The 21,837-nt window shown below is 46.3% G+C and overlaps 4 protein-coding genes across 8 annotated transcripts in view; 1 reads left to right on the top strand and 3 right to left on the bottom strand.

Annotated features, from left to right (window-relative positions):
- LOC106746185 overlaps nt 1–18,907 on the top strand; it is a 26,991-nt gene extending 8,084 nt beyond the window's left edge. For 3 of the 5 annotated variants that reach the window (XM_014622474.1, XM_014622493.1, XM_014622483.1), the window contains exons 2-11: nt 5,292–5,635; nt 7,445–8,921; nt 9,399–9,514; nt 9,591–9,731; nt 9,822–9,919; nt 9,997–10,180; nt 10,800–11,022; nt 11,131–11,381; nt 11,767–11,978; nt 12,064–12,484. In XM_014622474.1, coding sequence (XP_014477960.1) covers nt 5,315–5,635; nt 7,445–8,921; nt 9,399–9,514; nt 9,591–9,731; nt 9,822–9,919; nt 9,997–10,180; nt 10,800–11,022; nt 11,131–11,381; nt 11,767–11,978; nt 12,064–12,256 — 3,216 coding nt within the window. In that variant the 5' untranslated portion in view covers nt 5,292–5,314 and the 3' untranslated portion in view covers nt 12,257–12,484. Of the gene's footprint in view, nt 1–5,291; nt 5,636–7,444; nt 8,922–9,398; nt 9,515–9,590; nt 9,732–9,821; nt 9,920–9,996; nt 10,181–10,799; nt 11,023–11,130; nt 11,382–11,766; nt 11,979–12,063; nt 12,485–18,530 lie in introns of those variants that run through there. The other 2 variants (XM_014622500.1, XM_014622509.1) reach the window with 2 other exon arrangements.
- LOC106746208 lies at nt 843–2,526 on the bottom strand. The gene has a single exon (XM_014622519.1). The coding sequence runs from the start codon at nt 2,071–2,073 to the stop codon at nt 1,216–1,218; it is 858 nt and encodes a 285-aa protein (XP_014478005.1). The 5' UTR covers nt 2,074–2,526; the 3' UTR covers nt 843–1,215.
- On the bottom strand, nt 14,151–17,741 carry LOC106746216. Its single transcript, XM_014622530.1, has 3 exons — nt 16,183–17,741; nt 15,333–15,485; nt 14,151–14,876 (listed from the first exon to the last, which is right to left on the bottom strand). The coding sequence occupies exons 1-2, from the start codon at nt 16,623–16,625 to the stop codon at nt 15,401–15,403; spliced, it is 528 nt and encodes a 175-aa protein (XP_014478016.1). The 5' UTR covers nt 16,626–17,741; the 3' UTR covers nt 14,151–14,876; nt 15,333–15,400.
- Nucleotides 18,908–19,827: 920 nt separating the features above from the next.
- LOC106746315 lies at nt 19,828–21,742 on the bottom strand. Its single transcript, XM_014622814.1, has one exon. The coding sequence runs from the start codon at nt 21,581–21,583 to the stop codon at nt 20,753–20,755; it is 831 nt and encodes a 276-aa protein (XP_014478300.1). The 5' UTR covers nt 21,584–21,742; the 3' UTR covers nt 19,828–20,752.
- Between the last annotated feature and the right edge of the window lie 95 nt (nt 21,743–21,837).

Consider the following 21,837-nt stretch of genomic DNA (forward strand, 5'->3'; position numbering starts at 1 on the left):
CCCCCCCCCCCCATTATTTCCTACGTATATTTTTCATTATTATTTCCTCCTGGCATACATTATGTTTTATCGCGTTTGAAGATTAAATCTTCTCGTGATCAGTTCGCTGTGGTTTGAGTCAAATGACCTTACTGTTAAATATAAACAACGCAAAAACGTATTTTCCTGAAAAAAGGCTAATGTGTTGTAAAGTTATCTTACAGCAAGTAAGAATATCGATGTTGAAAATTTTAATCTGAAATAGAAAGCTGTTCGAGTCCCGTCGTTTCGTATTCAAATCAAACATCTTGTGTCGGTTTCGGCGCCTTAAGGAGGATGAAAGATGAACTAAGTTTAATAAGAATTTGATGAAACTTGTACTGCACATACATTGAAATATTGCCTAACTATTCGTGCAATTAGAAAAAGATTGATCATTCGAGAGCTGAGATATTTGCAACTAAAGTTGACGCTTTTTTTACACGTGTTCCTTGAGATTAGTATGTTTTAATTTCTATTTTTAATACATTCTGAACTAAAAATATAAGTCAATTGAAATAGCTGAGCAAAATTACGAAAAATAAGTCAAATTAGGCCATAATGAGCCACGCAGAGGTTTCGTAATATTGTATATTTCAAGTAAATTTTAAATTTTGCAAGAAGTTAATTTAAGATATTTAGAATAATTGAATTAACTTGAAATATATAGCATTACATAAGCGTAACTTGTGTGTGACTTTTGCCGCCGAAAACACGACATTAAGCCTTACAATCTCTTTAAATTTCGGGAGGCGAGGGCAGCGGGGAGGGGGGGAGAATTCCATTGTAGGACAAGGAAAAATAATTCTTCAGACGCAATTTATTCGTCAGTGATATAAATGTAGTGATATAAATGATGATTTCATGAAGATTTCACGAAGAAGTCGCGACATTTAGTTCGAGCTACTTACGAAGGAAATAAATAAGAAAATATCACAATTGTGTAGGAAACATGACGTAACGCATTCGTGACGGACTCGCAACGAAATTATTACTGACTACTGGCAGAGTTGGCTGGTTCCGGTTGCTTTCGATCGATCACGTGTGATCGGGCTGCGCAATTACGATCGCTCGTCGTTGGCCGTTTTGCTTTTCACAGATGTGGCCGGCCCGCACGGAACGTCACCCGGGTTTCGTTTGCGTCACTCGATCCCGATGTCCACGCCGAAAAGTTCTGCCCGGCACGCCCGTCCATCGTCACGGAGGAGAGGATGAGCGAACGTCGCCGTTCGCGGTGACGATCAACGAGGAGTCGCCGCTGAGCTGTTTCCGCACACACCGGCCGTCACCTCGAATCTCCGTGACGGTGACGACCCTCCGACAGCGCGAGGACTTCCTCGTTTGGTCGTCACGCTTCCCGTACTTCCCCCGTTGGCGGCCCCTCTCCTTCACGTCGTTCAACGAGTTCTCCAGACATTCCCGGCTCGATGATGACATCGTTACGCGCCAGCCGCCGTTCTCGTCATCGCCGTCGCCTCGTCCTTCGCATTTCTCGCGACTGCACGCGCCCCCGGCGACTCCCCCGCGCGAACTCGCGGCCTCCTCGGTCTCTCCGTTCCGTTGATCCCTCAACGGGAACTTTTCCAGCCGCCTTCTCCGGCAGCAGTGGAACTTTCCGTAATCGAGCGTCGGCTCCGCCGCCTCGGGGCCCGTCGCGTCAAGGATCACTTTACCGCCGTCGCCCACGAATTTCACCTTCTCCATGGAGGAGTCCGGCCCGAGCAGCACTCGGCCGCCGTCGCCGGTGTACTCGATGTCGCCCACGTTGTGGCTCACACTCAGACGGCAGCCGTCGCCGACGATGTGAACGCTGCCCGAGTTCCTCGAGAGGATCACGCGACAGCCGTCGCCCGTGATCTCCAGCATGCGGTGGTTCGAGTCCAGCTGGACGACCAGGCCGTCACCGTGAAACCGCTTCACCCCGTCGTCCGCGAGACTTCCGGCGTCTTCTTCGGAGGACAGGTGCTTGCACCGTCTCACAGAGCTCTTCCCGTGATTCTTCTTCCTCCTCGGCTCCTTCCGATCGAGCTGCTCGTTCGCGCGGGAGATCGTCATCGGGAGATCGTCGTCGTCCGCTCTGCTCGACACGATAGGGTGCCTCGAAGCCTCTTCGGCGCGGTAAACGTGATAACGATCCGTTATCGTGTCGCCACGGCCACCGGTGACCCGCTGGTGCACCGAGCACTACGTCCAGGTGCTGTTTGATCGGCTCCGTTTCTCTTCTCTTTTATCGGTTTCCTTTGAAAACGTGGAACGTCCTTAGTTGTCCCTTGGTTGTCTCCGGTCTCTCATCGGCGCCGTGCAATTCGATGCTGACGAAGGGATGGTGCGCGATCCTTCAACGGGGTTGGACGAGAGAGAGAGAGAGAGAGAGAGAGAATTCGCGGAGTAACAGAATGCGACAGACAGAGAGAGAGTTGTTTACGTCGCGGAGAACGGCTTGACACGACGCGTTGCCGACGCGGTGACCGCGTACAAATAACGAATCGTGCTGGTGGTGGTGGTGGGTTCGAGGCAGCGGGTTCTTTACCGAGCAATCGCTCGCGCTTGCTTCTATCGCTCGGAGGGACTTCCCGCGAGACCTTCCGGAGCGACGACGACGCGCGTTCACGGCAAAGCGTCTCGTCGCCAGAGCCGTAACTGAGTGTTGCGGCGCCTGCGATCTGCGCTCCTCGGTGAACGTCGTCTTCCGAGGAACTTACAGTCCCGGGTTATATTATCAGACGCACTTTGATTTATTAATAGAACACAGGTTAGGAGGAGAAGGAAAGTTATTAATTTTATGTTCATTCGATCAGAATAATTTTCGGTGTCAATCGGCGATTTTACCTCCGCAACCCTCCGAAGTGTCAAATCACTCGTTTCACCCATAATTTTTGCAAACGATGTTGATATTTTTTGCATAAAAATTTATTTTTCTGCTGTAAGCAAGGAATTTGAAGTTTCCGGTCTCTTCTAGCATTTTGCGAGAAGAACATTTTCATTTTAATGTTTTTCTCGCTCATTCGCTGCGTTTTTCACTGCAGTTGCGGAATTTTCTTCTCCTCGAAGCAAGTAAATCATGCCGTTTCGGTGAAGCCCCGACGATTTAGGCTCGAGACACAGACAGGGACGCAGCCTTGAACTCGCGAAGCTTGCCTCTCGCGCGCGAGGTTCTTAAATAGTAACGTCGTTCCTGGCACGTGTGTGCCGCTCTCACTGTCAATTTCTCGCAAATCGGCGTTTCGCTCACGAAACGTTACGTCATCTGGCCTAGGTGGGGGTCATTTAATGAATCAATGGTAGTGGCTCGCCATGAGAGAGAGAGGGAGAGGAAGAGAGTGCGAATAATCTACGAGATATCAGGCCGCTACGTGCGGCCGGAGATACGCGACAGAGGGGAATTACCTCGGCGCGAGATATCAAGCCCCGGCGTAATCGTGACTTCACATCTGCATAACACACATGTGAACTTTATCTCGATGTGCTTTAAGTGTATTGAAGGCGTACCAAAGCGTGCTGAAGGAACGGCAAGATAAACCGATAACGGACCGGCCGTCGTCGGTCATGATGAAAAAAATTATCAAGCTGTTTATTTTTCTAAATAAATAATAAGCAGCCCGTTTAGGGCGAAAACAAGCAAAGATGCAATTCACGTAGAAATTACTCATTGACGAGTATGTGGAGAGTTTATCGAATTCGTCATTATCAGCAAACTTAGGTTTGGCACGATAAAAAGAATGAAGGACGAGGAATTGAATTTCGACACGTGTGCAACCATGTTTCAATCCACGATAACGGGAATAAAGAAGGATTAGGATTAGGGTTAGGAACGTTGGTGAAATTCTATTCTTTATAACTTGTACTTATAGGGCTTCATAGTTGACTGGTAGTTAATCTTTAAAATGTCTAATGGTCATCAATATGCAAATAAAAATCAGTTTAAATCGATAATTATCAAGAAAAGGATAAAAGTATTTTAATGATAACCTTGGAAATTTATTATAGAAAAAATATATATATGTAATAAAAGTGATGAGTTTTAAAACGTTTTTATATTTTATTCTCTGTTACTTTTGTTGCTTTTTTTTTCCTGAACTTAAGCTTATTTCTATTTTCTTATTCCTAATTCCCTACTAATGTAATTTCTCGCTCCTTATTCCTTTCATTATGCCCGAGCCGTTATCCTTAAAATTCGGCTCGGAGCACGTGTCTAGACGCTTCATTTCAAGCTCTATTCGAAACGATTTCCTCCGTCGCGAATGGGACGTGTACGCCATCCGACTAATCCAATATGGACATGATTGGGATGCCGTAACTCGATTCCGAAACGACACAACTTGATCGACTCGGGCGGGTGAGTTAATTGCTCCCGTTTAATTCTCGTTTATCACGTGGGCGGGTACTGTTCCCAGTCGCGCGCTGGACGACCTCGCGAAGGGCCTCGTTGTGTTCCGGAAACTAGTCATAGAATTATTACGTTTGGCGCGTACCGTCTCAGAATAGGAGATACTTCGTATTCTCGAATGCATTTCGCGAATGCTGAACTGAATCCCATCGCTGAATAATCTCTGACTCCGTGTTGCATAATTGTGTCTGATTCTATTACTTTTAGGGTGACTTTCAGCAAATTCTGATCGATCCAATCGACGAATTGAAATTGCTGTCGGTTAAGTATTATCTGTTCTATCTTGCTAATGCAGATGGAAACTGTTAAAATTGATATAATCACAAGTTTATAGTTTAATCACTCTTCCGGCCGTTTTGGCTTCAGAAGTCTGCAATGTGCGGAATCGTAGCGACCATGCAAACAAAACTTTCGTTCAGCACACTGCACAAAATTATTTATAATTTTATTAATATTGAAGATAATGTGTAGAAATTACTGCATATAAATGTTAAAACATAGATAAGTATTTGTACAAAACTTCAGAATTATACGTCTTATATTTTTTCAAGTAAAATTTCTAAAAATCATTTGCAAAACGACACATTTGAAATGAGAATACCTCCTCCAAATGAATCCCGAGTCCCGATTGTTTTCTTACGCATAATTTTCCTTGACCTTTCTCAAATATTGAACAAATCAAAGCATCACACTGATTCCGCTTGCCGTGTTGCAAAAAATACCTCTTCAGCCAGAAATTATTAACTTTCCGATTATCGTTGAACGACAAGACGTTGCAGAACTGAAAACTGACGTCGGCAATTATTATTTATAGATTAGTTCTGAGTTTGGCGAAGGTCACCCTTATTTTTCTCGCTCATTAAATATTTTCTTTGAAATATTCCAGTGGGAAGATGATAAGATATCGACATGAATGATTCATTGAAGACCGTCGCGATGGAGACGACGTATCCCGAGGAGAACTGCTTGAAGGTGTCCCCGCCAATGCAGAACGTGGCGCGGCAAGACTCGGGCGTACCGGAAGACCTCGCCTCGCCGATTAACGATGAGACGCGACCCCTCAACGAGGAGGATCCGGACCTCACGATGAACAGCGAGTGCAACATCACGGTGATCCACATCACCGAGTCACAAAACGGCAAGACTAGCGAGAAGTCGCTGAGCGAGAATAAAGATAGCAAGGATGGCAGCGACAGCGGAGTCGAAGGCTGCGCGACGGAAGTACCGAGAGTAAGTTTCACTAAAAAAGAAATGATTTTGCAGTTATAGCAAACATTATCTAGATACGCGAAATTAGCTAAGATGGATAAAGGTCTGGTAAACATTTCAGTGTCACATGTGTGTTGTATCTAATCAATATAGGCGACAAAGACGGATTTTTTATCCGAACCACATTTGTCTAATTTAACAAGGAAATCTTTCTACACTGTACACTGAGAAAAAGATTTCTTTACATTTAATCAATTCTATCGCATCTAAACGAATTTCATCATTGGCACGCTTCAAAGAAATTAATGTTTCCATGAATAAGTATGATTGCTAGACTTCTTAACGAATATGTATCTTAGATGAAAAATTTGTTTGTGAAACGAAGGATAATTTTCTTATAAAGAAATGATTCGTTTCGTTTTACACATTTATTGAATAAGAAATTCTCAAATTTGGTTTGAAAGGTATGAGAATTATTAAGTCACGTTTACGCTAATTCTTATTTTCGCGATCAGGCATGTAAGAAGAGATTCGAAGAATGCGAAAATTTCTCATTCTCTTCTTCGTTTAATCCAATAGAGGGTTTTCATTGTGTGAAAAGTCAGTTTGATGATATGAGATGGTTGTTTAATTCTAAATTAAAAATTGTAACGGTTATTTAGCTGCGCAGTTAGCCGGTTAATCGCGGTTGATTGATTAATTAGTTAACCGTTAACTCGGTTAACCGTACAGCGCTTAATAAGCTCCGGCTCCGACTTTAATTCACAATTTCTAACTTCTTCTCGCTTGAGCGGCGAAAATACAAGCTTCCTCGCGAACAAAGGCAAATGCAGTCGCGAGCCACTGAAATATTAGAAGCTGTGTGTTCGACGGGAATGTGGCTTCAAGCGACATAAATATTAGAAATTATGAACGACAAATGTGGCTTTACGCTGCTCGAATATTAAAAGTGAGGTAATACGTGGTCGTCGTTCTCGTATATGAACATCGTCTCCATATAAACGACATATCCCGTGTATTATTGAGCTTATTCGGGGAACTGTTTTGTTGCTGGTCCGGCTAGAATTCTAAATGTCACAGGTACGACACCGCTGTTTTTTTTATATCCGCTAAGAAATTTTCTGTAATTCATATAATTGATAATTTAGAGCAGCAACATTCTAGCAATGAGAGAGAAAATTTAGATCTTGTTATTAATTTCCAATGAGAAATGTGACTGGCCTTAATACGGACGGATTACACAGAGAAAAAGATTCCTTGAGATTTAGCATTTCTATTTATTTGACTAGAATTTATTTCATAGAAACAACACATAGAATTTGTTTCATAGAAACAACATATACGAAATATTATTTGGTTAAAGATTTTATTGTCTCATTCAAGAAAACTATCATTTAACAGAAGGAACGCTATTAATTGAAATAACATCATTCAACCGAACAAAATATTATTCGGTTGCAATAAATATGTGTAAAACGAAACGAATAATTTCTTTATAAGAAAATCATCTTTCGTTTCAAGCAAATCTTTTACTTAAGATAAATATACGTATTCGTGAAAAAGTCTTACGGTCGTAAGTTATTAATCGAAACATTCGTTTCCTCGGAGCGTGCCAGTGGTGAAATTTGTTCGGATGCGATGTAATTGATTAAATTCGAAGAAATCTTCTTCTCGGTGTACAAAAATACAGGATACTGTTAAAGAAGTTCCGTTATCAACCGCTTCGAGTGCGCGACAATACGTAAAATTGTATGAGCGCAGCGAGCGTACTCGCGCTTCACGCGCGTGAATAGTTAATACAAATAGTATCCGTCTGTGCGAAACCCGTAGGTACGCAGGAACAGCGCCGACTACGGAAGCAGCTGCGGCGGGCTGGACGAGGCCTCCTGCGACTCGAGCCTCGTCAGTTGCTGTTCCGTGTACGAGGACCCGTGCGCCACGCTGCCAGACGACGTGCGGCTCGGCGGGACCGGCGGCGAGGGCACCAGCGAGGGCGGCAGCGAGAGCTCCTCCATCGCCGGCAGCGTGTCCGTGCGGACGAGTCGCATGAACGTGAAGAGGGCGGCGGCGACTTCCGGCGCGGCTAAGAAGAAGACGGCCGGCGTCGAGTCGCAGAAGACCGTCCGCGCGAAACAGACGACGGCCGCGTGCCCGAGCGGCGCAAGCCTCGGCGCCGCGACGCCCCGCTCGAAGTCGCGGACCGCCACGCCGCGGAACATCCTTACCAAGACGCAGAGCCAGAGCGGCGTCAGCAACGGCGGCAGCAGGGAACGCGGGAGCGAGCGGGCGCGCTCGAGGGAGAAGTCGAGCGCGAGAGAATCGAGTTCCTCCCTGATCACCGAGGTCGCTAAAACCCCGATCAGCGGCCGCGCCGTGCCGGCGTACGGCTGCCGTTCCAATCCGACGTCGTCCGCCTCGTCCTTCACGAGGACGAGGACGAGAGCGTTGCCGGACTCGTTGCCGTCCGTGCTCACCACGGAAATCAATAAGGACCTCGCTCAGCGCAGCGGCGTGGGCGCGAGAGCGGTCGCCAGGAGCGACTCGAGGTCGAGGGGCGCGTCCGGCACGCGGGGATCGCGCACACCAGTCTCCACGCCGTCCGAGGACGCGAGGTCGAAGATACCGTCCCTCTCGACCGCTCGCGCTCTCTACGGCATGCGCGCTGCCGACGCGAAGCCGACCTCGCGCGTGGATCTGAAGATCGCCGCCGGTCAGCAACAGGACAACAAGGCGTTGGACACGTACGCGACGTTACCGCGCCGGAACAGGAACAAGCTCACGGTCTCGAAGGGCGAGAAGGCGCCGGCCGACGGTAACAGCAGCAAGCTGACGAGAAGCAGACCCGGCAGTCGCGACGCCAGTCTCAGCAGAGCCACGGAGAAGAGGACCGGCGTCAAAGACTTAGCCTCCGGACACAAGAGCCTGCCGCCGTATCCCAGGCACAAGACCTCCGAGAGGATCCGTATCTACCACGAGACGAGCGCGCAGACCGGCCTGACCGGGCGTGACATCGAGAACGCGATGTCCGGACAGCCGAGCGCGGTGGCCGGGCCCGAGGTGATCGAGAGGCTGCACAAAGGCTGCCAGACGGAGGACGCGTGGGACGACATGCGGGAGAGTCTGAGACGTTCGAGCGAGGAGAGCGACGCGCGGAAGCGGGAGAACGAGAAGCTGAAGCTCGAGTTGACCGAGGTGAATCGTCTCCTGGAAGAGGAACGGGCGGACCATGCGTTCGCAAGGCAGGAGCTCGACAGGAACGCCCAGCGAGTCCTGGCTATGCTGGGCACGCCGCAATCGGAACACGCAGGTATGAGAGAAAGAGAGAGAGACGGCGTCTCGCGTTTTCATATGTGCAAAAAAACAGCGACGTGCTTGTCGTTAGAATTATACGGGAAATTGCTGTTGTATCGATAGGATTGTTCTATTCTGCTGGCGTAATTAGGGGAAATCTTCTTGATTCAAGAGGCAATATCGTTGGGTGTACAAATTAATTCGGTGCCTTTGCAATTAGTGCCCTGTAACTCTGGTTCGAATTGAAATCTTTTTCCCGTCCTATGGTGATTTGAAAGTGCCAACTTTAAGGAACATTTGTATACCTAATACATTGATACGCATCAAATCGTTATCCTCTCACAGAATTTAATATTACATCGTTACAACTGCCGCGATTAAACCCTGATCTGATTAGATAGAGACCCATTCTGTCTTTTCTTGTAACTTGTAGAACCATATAGTCTCAAGTATCAGTTTGGCGCATTGTTGACATTAAAGTTTCTCTCTTCAGACGGCAGCGACAGTTTCCTCGAGCTGGAGTGTCACATACAGTCCTCAGGACAAGTGGTCGCCAATCAGCAAATCGAGATAGCCGATTTACAATCGCTCTGCCGTATGTTGAACAGGGTAAGGACACGGACGTGTTTAAAAAGAGCGACGAGAGTTATCGGTACACAATAATAACGATCTTCCTTTGTTCAAGGACTTGGACAAGAGCTTGGCCGCGCAGAAGGCCTTGCTGCAACAGCAGCAGGAATTGGAAGCCGAGTCCGCGGAAATGCAGGATTTCCTTCAAGAAGAGAAGGCCACTTTGGCGGACGCGCTAAAAGACGCCGAGATGGAGGTACGTTCGCTTTAATTTCGTCGTGTTGTCTAGGAGTACGATTTTTTTTTTTTTTTTTTTTTTCNCCGTCTCATCTATTTGTTGCCGCAGCTCAAGAAGAAGGAAGAGACCCTGGTGCAACGAGAGGCGGAATTGGAAAGGCAAACGGAGGAGTGCAAGCATTTAGTGCGAATCAGCGAGCAGAGGAGGTATGTGCACCGTGATTTAAACATCGTGGTGTGAAATAGCTCAAACGAATTTCCACGATTTTCTATTCTCATTGTAGACAAGAGAATCTGTCGATGAGCATGAAACTGAACGCCGTCGAACGAAGAAGCAGAGAGCTTCTGCTCACCCAAGGCGCTGCTATGTCCGGCGCAGCTGTCGCCCTCTCTGGACTCGGCACCAGATTGGAGGGACTGGTGGATCAGTTAATCGCTTCTTACAACATTTCGGTAAAAGATCTCGAGGTAAGTGGATCGGTGGGATTATTACTCGCGTGCAAAGTGCCTTGTGACATCATTAATTGAAATATTATAATCAGTGACCACATCTCATGAAAATGATTAACTATATCGGTATAATGGGTAGTTAAAAATGAATAGAAGACGCGGAGACGATGATGGTTGAGATTGATGGACGGACGATTAATATTTTAATACGTAATTCTTTAAAACATCTAATAAATTCAAGAATTAAAGAAGGCAAATAAAAGTAGACGAATAGATAGATAGTTAATATTCTAATATGTAATTCTTTTCTCTCACGATAAATTCAAGATTTGAGAAAGACAAATAAAAGTTCGACGGATCGACGATAAATTCAAAATTTGGGAAAGACAAATAAAAGATGGACGGATGAGAACGATTAATATTCTAATATGCAATTCTTTTCTCTCACGATAAGTTCAAGAATTGGTGGAAAAGGCAAATAAAGAGATGGACGGACGGACGGCTAATATTCTAATATGTGATTCTTTTTTCTCATGATAAATTCAATAATTTAAAAAACAAAAACGAATATATTCTTGCGCTTTCTCTGGAGGCCGTCGTTGAAGTCTTCAAGCATGTCGAAATTCTTTTTTCAAAGGACGTCATATATCATAATGAAGCGTACAGCAGAAGTAACAGTAGCGTCGAATCTAGTCCCGTCAGCTCTAAGCAGAGTCTGAAGGAATGCACGCCGAGTCCGAAGAGCGGATCCTTCGTTTCCGCGGTGATCGGCGCGATTCGAAACGCCGCGACGCACCCTTTCGCGGCCAGAAGCATCGACAAGAAGTCCAATCTGGACTCGTCGAAACAGATTTACAAAGGTAACGGGACGCGTCACTAGCGAGATCTCGATTTAACTGTGACAATGAACCAACTGCACTCAGTCGTATTCCTTTCAAACACACTTTCTCCGCTTCTCTTTCCCGCAGAGCTAAGCATGGAATCGTCGTCCGACTTGTTGGATTTCGAGACCGAGCCCTGCCTGATGATGGAGAGCGTCTTGGAGGACGTGCCCTTGCCCGACACATACTCGCACAACATGGTGTCGAGCAGCGATTCCCTGCGCAGAGCGTTAAGCTATCCCGAAACGGTGGACGAGCACAGCATGAGGAAGTTGAAAGTCAGCGACGAATGCAGCAGCCTCACGAATCTCACCCAGGCGATCTTGCATCGTCGCAAGGTGAGTGTCTCGAGTCTCGAATTGAGTTGGTAATATTGGAAAAGTTAAATCGGTCAAAATTCCCTGCTAGGGATTTTGTACTACCATGAAAGTATCGATACTAATATTGGAACGGAATAATCTAATCAAGAGTATCGATATCATATTAGTAATGACTGGTATTGGGACAAAAATATCAATACCAACATTGGAATTTGAGAGAAAGATTTTAAATTAGAGAAAATATCAAAGCCTTACAAGCGCTATAATATTACTTAGTATCGAGTAATATTCTCGGCTATATTCTTAGAATATTGGAGGTGATATTTATTTGATATATAAGCGTATATAAACACAGTCTTCATCAAGGTAGGCATAAGTCAATTATACAATATTATTCGTGCAGGTCGAGGACGAGGGTGACGATGACTGCGACTCCATCAGCGAGTCCGACACCGGCACCAACGATGGCCCCGTGCCTATGACGGATTACTGCCCGCCCGTGGGTCTCGTCGATCAAGTGATCGACGTGGATAATCTCGTCACGAAGCTCTTAAAGGTGCTACGAATCATACAGCTGGATAACGACACGTGTATACAGGAATTGAAGGAGGAAAGGTGAGTTTGTACGTTGTGAGCGCTTTGAAACGGCTGTCGCTGAATTCCGGAGTTACCGGGCTCCGATTAATCGTGACGCCGGCAGGTCCGCCTTGGAGTCGAAGTTAGAAGCGAGCATGACGGAATTGGACGAGCTGCGCAAGATAATCGACAACCTCCACCAGTCGTCGGAGGAGGCGTTGAGCAACGCGTCGGACCGGCGGCGCAGCGTCGTGGAGAATTGTCGGATTCTGATCAAAGAGGTAATAGCCGGCGATGTCGCCGATACATTTATGTAAAAGCGCCGCTTCTACGCTACTGCCATATCCTAAGCAAATATTATTATCGACTTGGTGGAGAAGAGAGAAAAGGATAATGTCAAATGGAATGATTCCTCTGTAGGCGGGTAAGGAGGAATTAAAGTTTGACGAGGCCGTACTTGCTATTAATAGCAGTCCCGACGAAGTAGACTGTGAAGATCTCAATGCGAACGAAGCAGCCCGCTTACTGTCGTAATCACCCGTATTAGTTTGCGTATTATTTTCCTTTAGGTTTATTGTAAACAATCTCGACTCTGGGGAACGGCCAATTGTCAATTTCGATAGTCCGAATTATATAGCGTTACCCAGTAAACAAAGAACATCAGGCCAGTATCTTAAAATGTTGACTTTAAGTATGTATCTTTTGAACATTTTTTACCTGATATTTTGAAACACATCTTGAAGATTTCCGGATCTGCGATATTTCTAGAAATTGCAAGGATATTTTAGAAATATTGAAATATCGAGGTCACTCGTAGTGATGTTGATCAACAACGTTAAAAACTACATTTTAGGGAACATCCATAGACTGATATTGAGTATCATCGAAGTAATGTTCCGTCAATAATTTTTGCTCACTGGGTAAGCATTGAACGAGCGATTGTCCATTGTCAATCGTGGAAATTTTGCCGGGGTATCCGATATATATTATCGCTTCGAGATCTATTTTTCCAAAATATTTCGACGTTTCTCGTTTTCAACGTTTCAATCAAGTGTACATTTTTTCACACGTAATAGCATTTGTAGTCGTAATGAGCATTCATGGCGTTGATTTCCGGTTCGAAGAGATATGCGTGTACATAATATTGCATGTCGAAATCAAAGAATAGTCGGATCAAACCTGAACGAGCGCATGCTCGTAGCTGTTTTACTGTGTACATTCAGATAATTGTTTAAAAAAATAAACGATCCTAGTTAAAATTACACTGAACTGTGAACTAATTACGTAGCATAGAAGGAGACGTCGGAGGGTACGTTTCTCTAATTTTACCGACTTTGGACTTTTTTGGTATTTTTCACCGACCTTGTAATGCCGATTGCAGTGTATTTTTAACGTATATATGAAAAATTAGCAGCTCCGTGAGCATTTTCGCGAAATTGACTCATACAGACTCACGAGTGAAATGTCGGTACCGAATATACTTATTTTCCTCGCGACAAACAGGGTATCCTACTTTTACGATAATAATGGCGTTAGCATTTAATGGAGAATTCGGATGGACGGCGAGGTTACCTGTCGTTTCAAGTGAAATCGTCACGAGAAACCGGGATCGAATATCTTTCAGCGCATCTTTGTTCGATCGTGTGACATACGCACACACTTCCGTATTGACGTAATCGTTGTGTAAGAAATCCAAAAGAAGCTAGTACATAGCGGAGTATTTTGTAATAAAAAAAATCATAGATAGATATTATACGAGTGAACATACGTACTTGCAAAATGCTTCTTGATAGACGAAGAACTACAGAGAATACTCGAACGATTATTCTCTCGTGTGTATAGACTTCCTTCTTTTTCGTACTATTTAAAGATGTATATATATTATCGCTCGCAGGAACTGTATTTGTTTTATAATAATACGTTCCAAAGGTCTTCTCTACTATATAGGTTGCTCAGTGATATTAAAGTTGACACACATATATATATATATAATAAACGTTCAAACGAGATTTTTCATCGAAGCGCAGGATGACTGTAGAGACGCGGAGTATACATAATAATAGCTCTAAGCATTTCCAAGTCGGAAAAAACATTGTGATGATATACATCAAAAAAAAAAAAGAAAGAGAGAGAAAAGAGAAAGAAAGAAACATACATGTATTTTAATGTTTAATCAAATAAATTTTCATATCGATATAAATACGTCGTAATGTATATAATTGTGTAGGTCGTATACGCAATTCTCTGCGTAAAATTAAAGCGGCGTTACATAGGCGGACATGCGAAAGCTACCCTACGACTCGTCGATGCGGAAAAACATTCCACCGATACATCCGCGCCGTTTACAAGCGGCGTGGATTATATTGTGGTCGTACATATGTATCGCGACGCGCGCGCCATTACATTGAGACAGAGAGAGACATCACGACGAAATCGAGCGTTCTCACTCGAATATCTCGCGTCCAGCGTGCTTCCTTCGTGTTATTATGGCGAACGTGACGTGTAAATACATTCGTCGTTTCCGCGGTTTCCCGCGGTATCTCGAAAATCGCCTCGAATCGCGGAAAAACAAAGTCCACCGAGAGAGAGAAAGAGAGATTTGGAACGACCGTTAGCGTTAAGACCATATCACACTAACGATTGCCGATTGGATTGCGATTGACGATCATAAGATTTCATAAGAGCGTTTTCCAAGTGGAAGGTCACCAATCTCAATCGGTCACGGTTTCGCTCCGACTGGTTGGGAAAAATAATCGGCAAACGCTAGTGTGTGATTTTAGAATTATCGTAATCGACGCGTGCCTTCTTCGCTTCGCGCCGGACAACACACGATATAGGTGTGTACGCGGCTTCACGCCGAGTCGAGATCGTCGATCATATACGTTTATATTATGCGAATACTCGTCCACCATCCCTGTAGATGCAGATATCTCACCCCTGCAAATGTACGATTTCTTTTTTTAATCTCTCTCCCAAAATCGATAAGCACGAGGGAAAGAACAGTTCTGTTGGTGTAACTGAATTTTCCGTCGTCGTCGGGGACCAAATGAAAATTCGATTGTAAAATAAAGATTTCTGCCGAGGGTTTCTGCTCAGTGAATTGCTGTTAGTTGCATCAGCCGAATCTTAAGTTCGAATCCATAATAAGTGTAGTAAGCCTTTTGCTCTAAGCACTAAATTGTGTTAAATTGTAACGTAATTTCTAGCAAAAGAAGAACGTTTCCACCACTCCCGCAGATATTGCAATTTCTAAGAATTAGGCGTTATCGCAATTTTTCCTCACCGAATTTTCATTTCTTGTCACCGGGCTTGCAAGGAGAAAAATAATTATATATATATATATCTCTCATTATATATATATATATATACCTATATATATATAATGAGACGTACCGTTTGTTTAATAAGGCCCGTACATGAAACATTACGCATATTGGAAGCGAGAGACTCGAAGTGTCGTATCAATGCACGCTCACGCTATGCTCGGGATGTAAGGATGTACGACGCAGGAAGGGCGCCAATAGGTGCGCCAGTCGTAACGGCGGTCTGCAATGAAAACACCGATCCAGAGTTACCCATCATAAGATTGTTGCGAGAAAAACGTGAGAGGATCGCGCGGAAATACCGAGGCCGTGTATACTGTGCGACCTTCAAAACGGTTTGAACGCTTTGCAAATAAAGAACTCTCGCTTTCGATAAATTCCTAGAAATTAAATTCTCTCATTGTATCACCGGCCGCGTTCCGGATCACATTGAGAAGAAGAAAAAGCGTCCAAATCGTTTTGAAATTCAGCGTACACACTGAAAGAAAAAAATATCTAAAAAATAAAAAATATTCATTCGGCTGGTACCGATATTTACTTGATAAACCAATAGATGTATTTTTGCATTGAGGAAAAAGTAATTTTTCAAATAAGAATATGTTTTTCAAATCAGTAACTATTCACGAGAAAATAACTGTTTATTCTATTAACTATTAATCTAATAAAATAATTTAGAGAGATTTAAACAAATATGTTGTTAATATAAATATATATAATTCCAATAAATATGTTATAAGAAATTAATAAGTAATATACGATAAAATAAATTACAAGTGATAAACAATAAATTAAATACGTTAATATAAGTAATAAATAATTTGAATAAATGTGCTATTAATATAAGCACGTCATTGTTTTTTACATACTTCTTAGACATTTTTTTCTTAGATATTTTCCCCTCTCAGTGTGTACATTCTTACCTGTGTGTTATCGTCTTCGAGCTGGCCGGTTCGGTTTTATTTTGGAGCTCGGCGTTCGGCTTCTCGCCCAAATTGCCTGGCTGGGGTAACCCGTCCAGCTGGAGGGTTCCTACGTGCTGGGGAATAATCGGCAAGGTGGAGGCGGTGGTGCCGCCGGCGGCGGTCGCACCGGCCAGCAGCAGTGCCTCGACCGGCGCGAACACCAGCACCACGCCGTCCACGTGGATGCGATAGTTCTCGCTGCCGTTCTGCCGCTGGTCGTAGTAGTTGGTGTCGGACTGCGCGCCAGGCAACGCCGCCGGCTCGACCGTCGTCGGCTCGCTCGCGGATGGCGCCGACGGCTCGCTCGACTCGCCGCCGTCCACCGGCAGGCAGCGGGCGCTCGCGCCGAGGTACGCGATCAGCAACACGGTCTTGAATATGCGCATGTTGATCGATAACATTGATGAGTCGCTACTCGGCACGTCGGTGGTGTCGAGTCGCTCTCTCTCTCTCTCTCTCTCTCTCTTCCCTTCACTCGACCCTTCCTCGTGGAGGAACTCGCGGGGTTACCTTCTCTCCTCCGCTTCTCGGCCCGGCTCCTCGAGCCTCCTCGAGCTGTCTTCCGTCCGACGTTAATTCGCCGACTCGTCGAGCTGTGCCTGTCCGTCTCCTTCGCTCCGAAATTTAATTCCCGGCCGTCTAAGTAATAGACGATTCCAACGAACGAACTCTTCTGCGGATTTGTCGAGTCTTGCGAGTGTGAACCCGGCGACCACTTGCGGGCGAGAGACGGGCGCGAGGAGACACGATTAGTCGGCCGGTTGCGAGCGAACGAGCGGAAGAACGACGACGTTGAGGAACGTGAACGTGGGACGAAGCGGACGTGTCCGGACGACACGGAGGATGCCCGAGGTGTGACGACCGGGCGATGTCTCGTACCAGCAGACGATTCCGATCCCCACCTGGGCGATCCGAACCTGAGAGCGGGTTGTGTGTGCCTTCGGTCGGTTCTGGAAACGGATCCCCGGAAAAGTTCAAGAACCTCGGCCGCCTGACGACGACGCCGGGGCCGCTAACGGCGCGTATCGCGCCGCATCGTCACTCCGAGATACGCCGTAAAATCCTGGTAATTTACGGGCGAGCTTTAGGGGTTGGCCCCCGGCCGGAGATTAGGCTCTTCGTCCTTTATCGGCGGCCGCGCTCGTTAAGCCCCCTCCCCCCTTCTCTCTCCCGTCGCACACCTGAAGGGATACACACCGGCGTTCTCCCGATAACGAGTCCTCCGGCAATGGATGCATCGGGCGGGCGTTCGTCGTTTTTTTTTTTTTTTTTCATAACTTTTTCGTTCTTCCCCTATCGGGCTGAATATTTGTTTACCCGGGGGTATCTCTGCGTTCTTTAGATTTCTCAAAGTAGGTTCGATCGCTCGAAAAGTAGAGTCTCGCTCCGAAAGAGTCGGGCTCGAGAGAGTTTTCATTCGTGCGGGATGTATTCTCCGCTTCTCCGAGAAAATCGCCGAGTGAATATGTTCCCCATAAGCGCGTAATATTATTTAATATTAAGTAATATTTCTGGAATATATAGTTATATTTCCATTCCTAATAATATTAAAAAAATAATATTATTTAATGTTATTTTTATATTATATATTTTTTTTAATATTTAACTCTGCATGTATATATAATATATATAATTATAGTTTTTTATTTAATAAATGTTGAATATATTGCAACACCAATTGTTTTATTATATAAATAAAGTCGAAAGAATTTTTTGTAAAAATATATATACTAAAAAAAATTATACATATGTGTGTGTATATATATATATTTTTTTTTCCTATATTATTATTATTTTTTTTTTATATTCTAAGAATATTTTTATAATATGCCAAGAATATTATGTGAAGTAGACATATAACATTTCTATAGTATTAAAAAATATTACATAATATTCTTAGAATATTATAAGAATATTATTTTAATATTGAATAATACTCATATATATTCTAGAAATAGTATTACGCGCTTATAGGGTTCATTCGAAACTGAAGATGGAATGTGATGTGTTCCATCGTCACGGGAATTCACCGAGTTCACTCTGGTGAATTGATGAAATAATCACCAATCATTTTTGCAAGCACGGCTGGAAAACGTCTATCTTTGAATTAAAATCTGAGTATCTGAGGCGAGTTTCAAGCAACGACCATATTAAACACGGACTCTGAAGAGAGTTGTCGTGCTTTAGCTCCTTAATTTTTCCGATATCGCGCTGAATCTTTATCTATCTAAGGATATCTCTGTGCGATCAAGACGACCGAATTGAAACTTGGTCGTCGAGCGGATAATGAGACTTCTCTGTTTCAGATCACGATAGGCTCTCTCGAGTAAGCCAAAGAAAAGCTATTGCTCTCGCGATACAGGTCGCCTCCTCCACTTGGTCTCCGTAGCTGAAGAAGAAAAGAAAAAGAAACGATGCACGCACGTGCGTTGCAACATTCGCCGATTACAACATCATCATGCGTCAATATCGAAGCGAGCTCCTGAAACGAGTCCCGGGATCGCCGGCTGGAAAACGGCAGAAACGAGTAATCCGCGGGTAGTAAGTAGCAGCGGTATAACAAGAGGAAGCTCGCGAAGAAGATCGAAACGCGGAACTGCCAGGGCTGACTTCTGATCGTCGTCAACGAGGTATCAATGGCGCGTTCACGTGTCTTCCGTGGCGGTAACCAGTTCTATGGAAAAAAAAAAAAGAAGAAGAAGAAAAAGAAGAGAAGAAGAAGAAGAGGAGGAGGAGGATGGGAGGGAGGAGAAACAAGAGGGAGGGACACGATGACGCCGAAGACAGTATGTCCGCGTGTTTGTACGCTTATGTATGTGTGTATGTGTGTGTGTGTGTGTGTGTGCGATAGTTGTTACACTCCGTATGCGAGCATCGCGCGCAGGTATACGGACGCGCGTCCGCAGACGTGTGTACACATCTGTAGTAAGCGATCTGTAAAGGGCAATGTCCTATCGTGGCCGCGGCGAGTTCGTTTCCCCGATCCTGCCGTCCCCGACCGGCGCCTATTACCGTAACCTTGCCCTTGCTCGTTCGCTCGTTCTCTCTCTTTCTCCCTCTCTTTTTCTCTCTCTTTCTCTTTTTATCGCGCGCATGCTTCCGCCACGCCACCGGGAACACCGTCAACACCGGCCGTCAGAAACCGCCTTTGGAAACGACCTTCGCTTCCGGGGATTCCCAGGAGCGTCCGTGCGGTGCGCCTTATATGGCCCGCCGCGTCTCTCTATCCCTCTCTCTTTCTGACCGGGCCTACGCTTCGAGGATTCTTCAGGAACACGAACCGATACGAACGATACCCTCACGCTATTTTCGTACCGCCGGCGACAAGGTGCGGGATGCAAGAGAAACAAGAAGAGGAGAAGAAACGCGATCGAAGATACGGCGATCTCGCGCAATTCTCGCCACGGAGATTCAAAGGGCGGGAGGGGGGGGGGAGGATGCGCGAAAAATGACCAGTTGAACTTGGAATTTGCAATGAAACAACGCGCGAGTCGAACCGAGCGAGATCGAGAGAAAGAAAGAGAAAGAGGAACAGTGAGTGAGAGAGAAGGAGAGGGAGAGAGAGAGAGAGAGAGAACTCGTTTAATGTACAACAGAACGCCATTGTGGTTTTATGCATTTTATTCGACGATGAAACACATCCTGGGTGGCTATACTCGGTGTGCCCTGCTTCGGACACGCCGATTTATACAAAAAAAATCGAAAGCTCTCGCAACGCTTTCTTCCGGTATAACATTCATCATCGTTAGACAATGGGGAAACGCAGAAGCGGGTGTGCACTTGAGCGAACGAACAAACGACGAACGAACGAAGCGAAGATGTAATATGAATACGCAGAAGGGAGACCGGTTGGATTAATAACGCGACGACGGACGAATCGAACGCGTGTTGAAGAGAACAATATTTCTAGCGCTCGTAACCTTTTAGGGGTACCCACAAGTAATGTCGTTTTTTTCAGATTGCACAGACATCGCCACCTTGTTCGTGGACATGATTTATCGTTACGTAAAACCTATACACTGACTAAATTGATTGACGCTTGGTGTGCTTATTGTGAAATTTCAAGAGAACCAAGTGTTAAGTAAAATAAAATGTTGCACAAATATCGAAAAGCGACATTACTTATGGCTATCCCTGATAAATCCGTTCCTTAGGACCGGGAATTCCGTCTACCTCGAGCAAAACGCGGTTCGTTCATCGTCACGTTGATTCGACCGATTTCCTTCATCCGTGTATGTATATATTCGTCTAAACGCGCCGGAATTTCGTCCGTGACGAACCACCTCGCGAGCAAATCGAAGCCCGAAACCCGGGATCTCCATCCGAATTCTCGCTTTGCTCGCTGCGGCGCGCACACGTTTCCCGGATTGTAACAAGGAAAGCTCGCAAATCCGCCGTTCGCTCGGTACATACCCAACCTAAGGACATATATAAGTTACACTTGTACAGCGAGGGAAGGATCACGTTGCGACGACGGCAACCAGCTCTCGCAGATCCCGCGGATCGATCGGTCTTAGCGAGCTTAAAGCTAGGGAGGAGAGCCGGCGTGCTCTGCATCGAAGCCGCAGACGCCGGCGGGGTCACGGCGTCTTCCTGGGCCGCAGTTCTCGATGCCGTCGCCCAACAGCTTCATCTCCTGCTGCTCTGCCGCTCCGACGACGAACGTCGTGGCCGGAGGCGCGACGTCCTCGCCGAGGCCCCGGCGAAACAGCTGCTTCTTCATCGACGCGCCCGGCCTGCCGGGTTCCACGTCGGGGCTCCCGACCACGTTCCGGGCCCGATCGCTGTCCTCCGTCTTGGACCCGAGAGTCTCCTTCGCGTTTCCGAGGTGCCCCGGAATCACCGGGTCTCCTTGGCTCTTCGCCGAGTCGAAACCCTTGGCGCTTTTGGCTTCTCTCCCGATGGGTCTCCCTTCCTCGCCGCTCGACTTCGCTGTCGACGTCACTTCCTGCTGGTGCTCCGAGCCGCTCGCCTTCTCATCGGCGTTCTCCGGGCGATCCTCGCTTCTCCTCGCGCCTTCCGTGCTGGTGATGTAGACCTCGTCGGCGCGGACCTGGTCGTCATCGGGCTCGCTGAACGCGGTTAACGTCCCAACGTCCGACTCGGGATCTTTCGGAGGCGGGACGATGCCGGTGGACGAGCCCAGCTGATGCTTCAGTTCCAGCGCCTGCAGCGCGAGCTCGCTGAGGACGTCGTTGCTGCTGGGGATGGCCACGACGAAGAGGAGATTCTCCAGCTGGGCGTGCACGTTGAAGTCGCCCTCCTGTCGCTGATCGTACCTCCTCGGCGCGGCGCTGATCTCGCCGAGCGTCAGGAGAATCGCTCCGAAAAAAAGCAAAGCGCGGATCGTCATCGCCATCGTCGTGCCGATGATGATAGTATTACACGTCGTCGTTCTCGTCGTATGTGTGCGAGCGATGCACGCGACGCTGCTCCCGTCGACAGCTCAGACTCAGCTCCCAGATGCTCCTCTTCTTCGGCAACGTGAGCCGAGCGAGGTTCTTTCCGCAACTGCGACGATCGCGGCGGACGGGGTAGCGGTTCGGTCGGTCGCGGCCGTCGCGCGGGGTCGCCGCGCGACCGGTACCACCACGGGGATCCGTGATGGTCCAT

The sequence above is a fragment of the Dinoponera quadriceps genome, unplaced genomic scaffold (genome assembly GCF_001313825.1).
Source record: "Dinoponera quadriceps isolate SergipeBrazil2010 unplaced genomic scaffold, ASM131382v1 scaffold120, whole genome shotgun sequence".
NCBI classification, from domain to species: Eukaryota; Metazoa; Arthropoda; class Insecta; order Hymenoptera; family Formicidae; genus Dinoponera; species Dinoponera quadriceps.

What these genes read in the sequence shown, in the direction of transcription:
- LOC106746208 (XM_014622519.1), bottom strand. Translation starts at nt 2,073, where the DNA reads ATGACGATCTCCCGCGCGAACGAGCAGCTCGATCGGAAGGAGCCGAGG.
- LOC106746216 (XM_014622530.1), bottom strand. Translation starts at nt 16,625, where the DNA reads ATGTTATCGATCAACATGCGCATATTCAAGACCGTGTTGCTGATCGCG. An exon ending in TCGAAGACGATAACACACAG is followed by an intron (nt 15,486 to 16,182) that starts GTAAGAATGTAC and finishes TTTTCATTGCAG; the next exon opens with ACCGCCGTTACGACTGGCGC.
- LOC106746315 (XM_014622814.1), bottom strand. Translation starts at nt 21,583, where the DNA reads ATGGCGATGACGATCCGCGCTTTGCTTTTTTTCGGAGCGATTCTCCTG.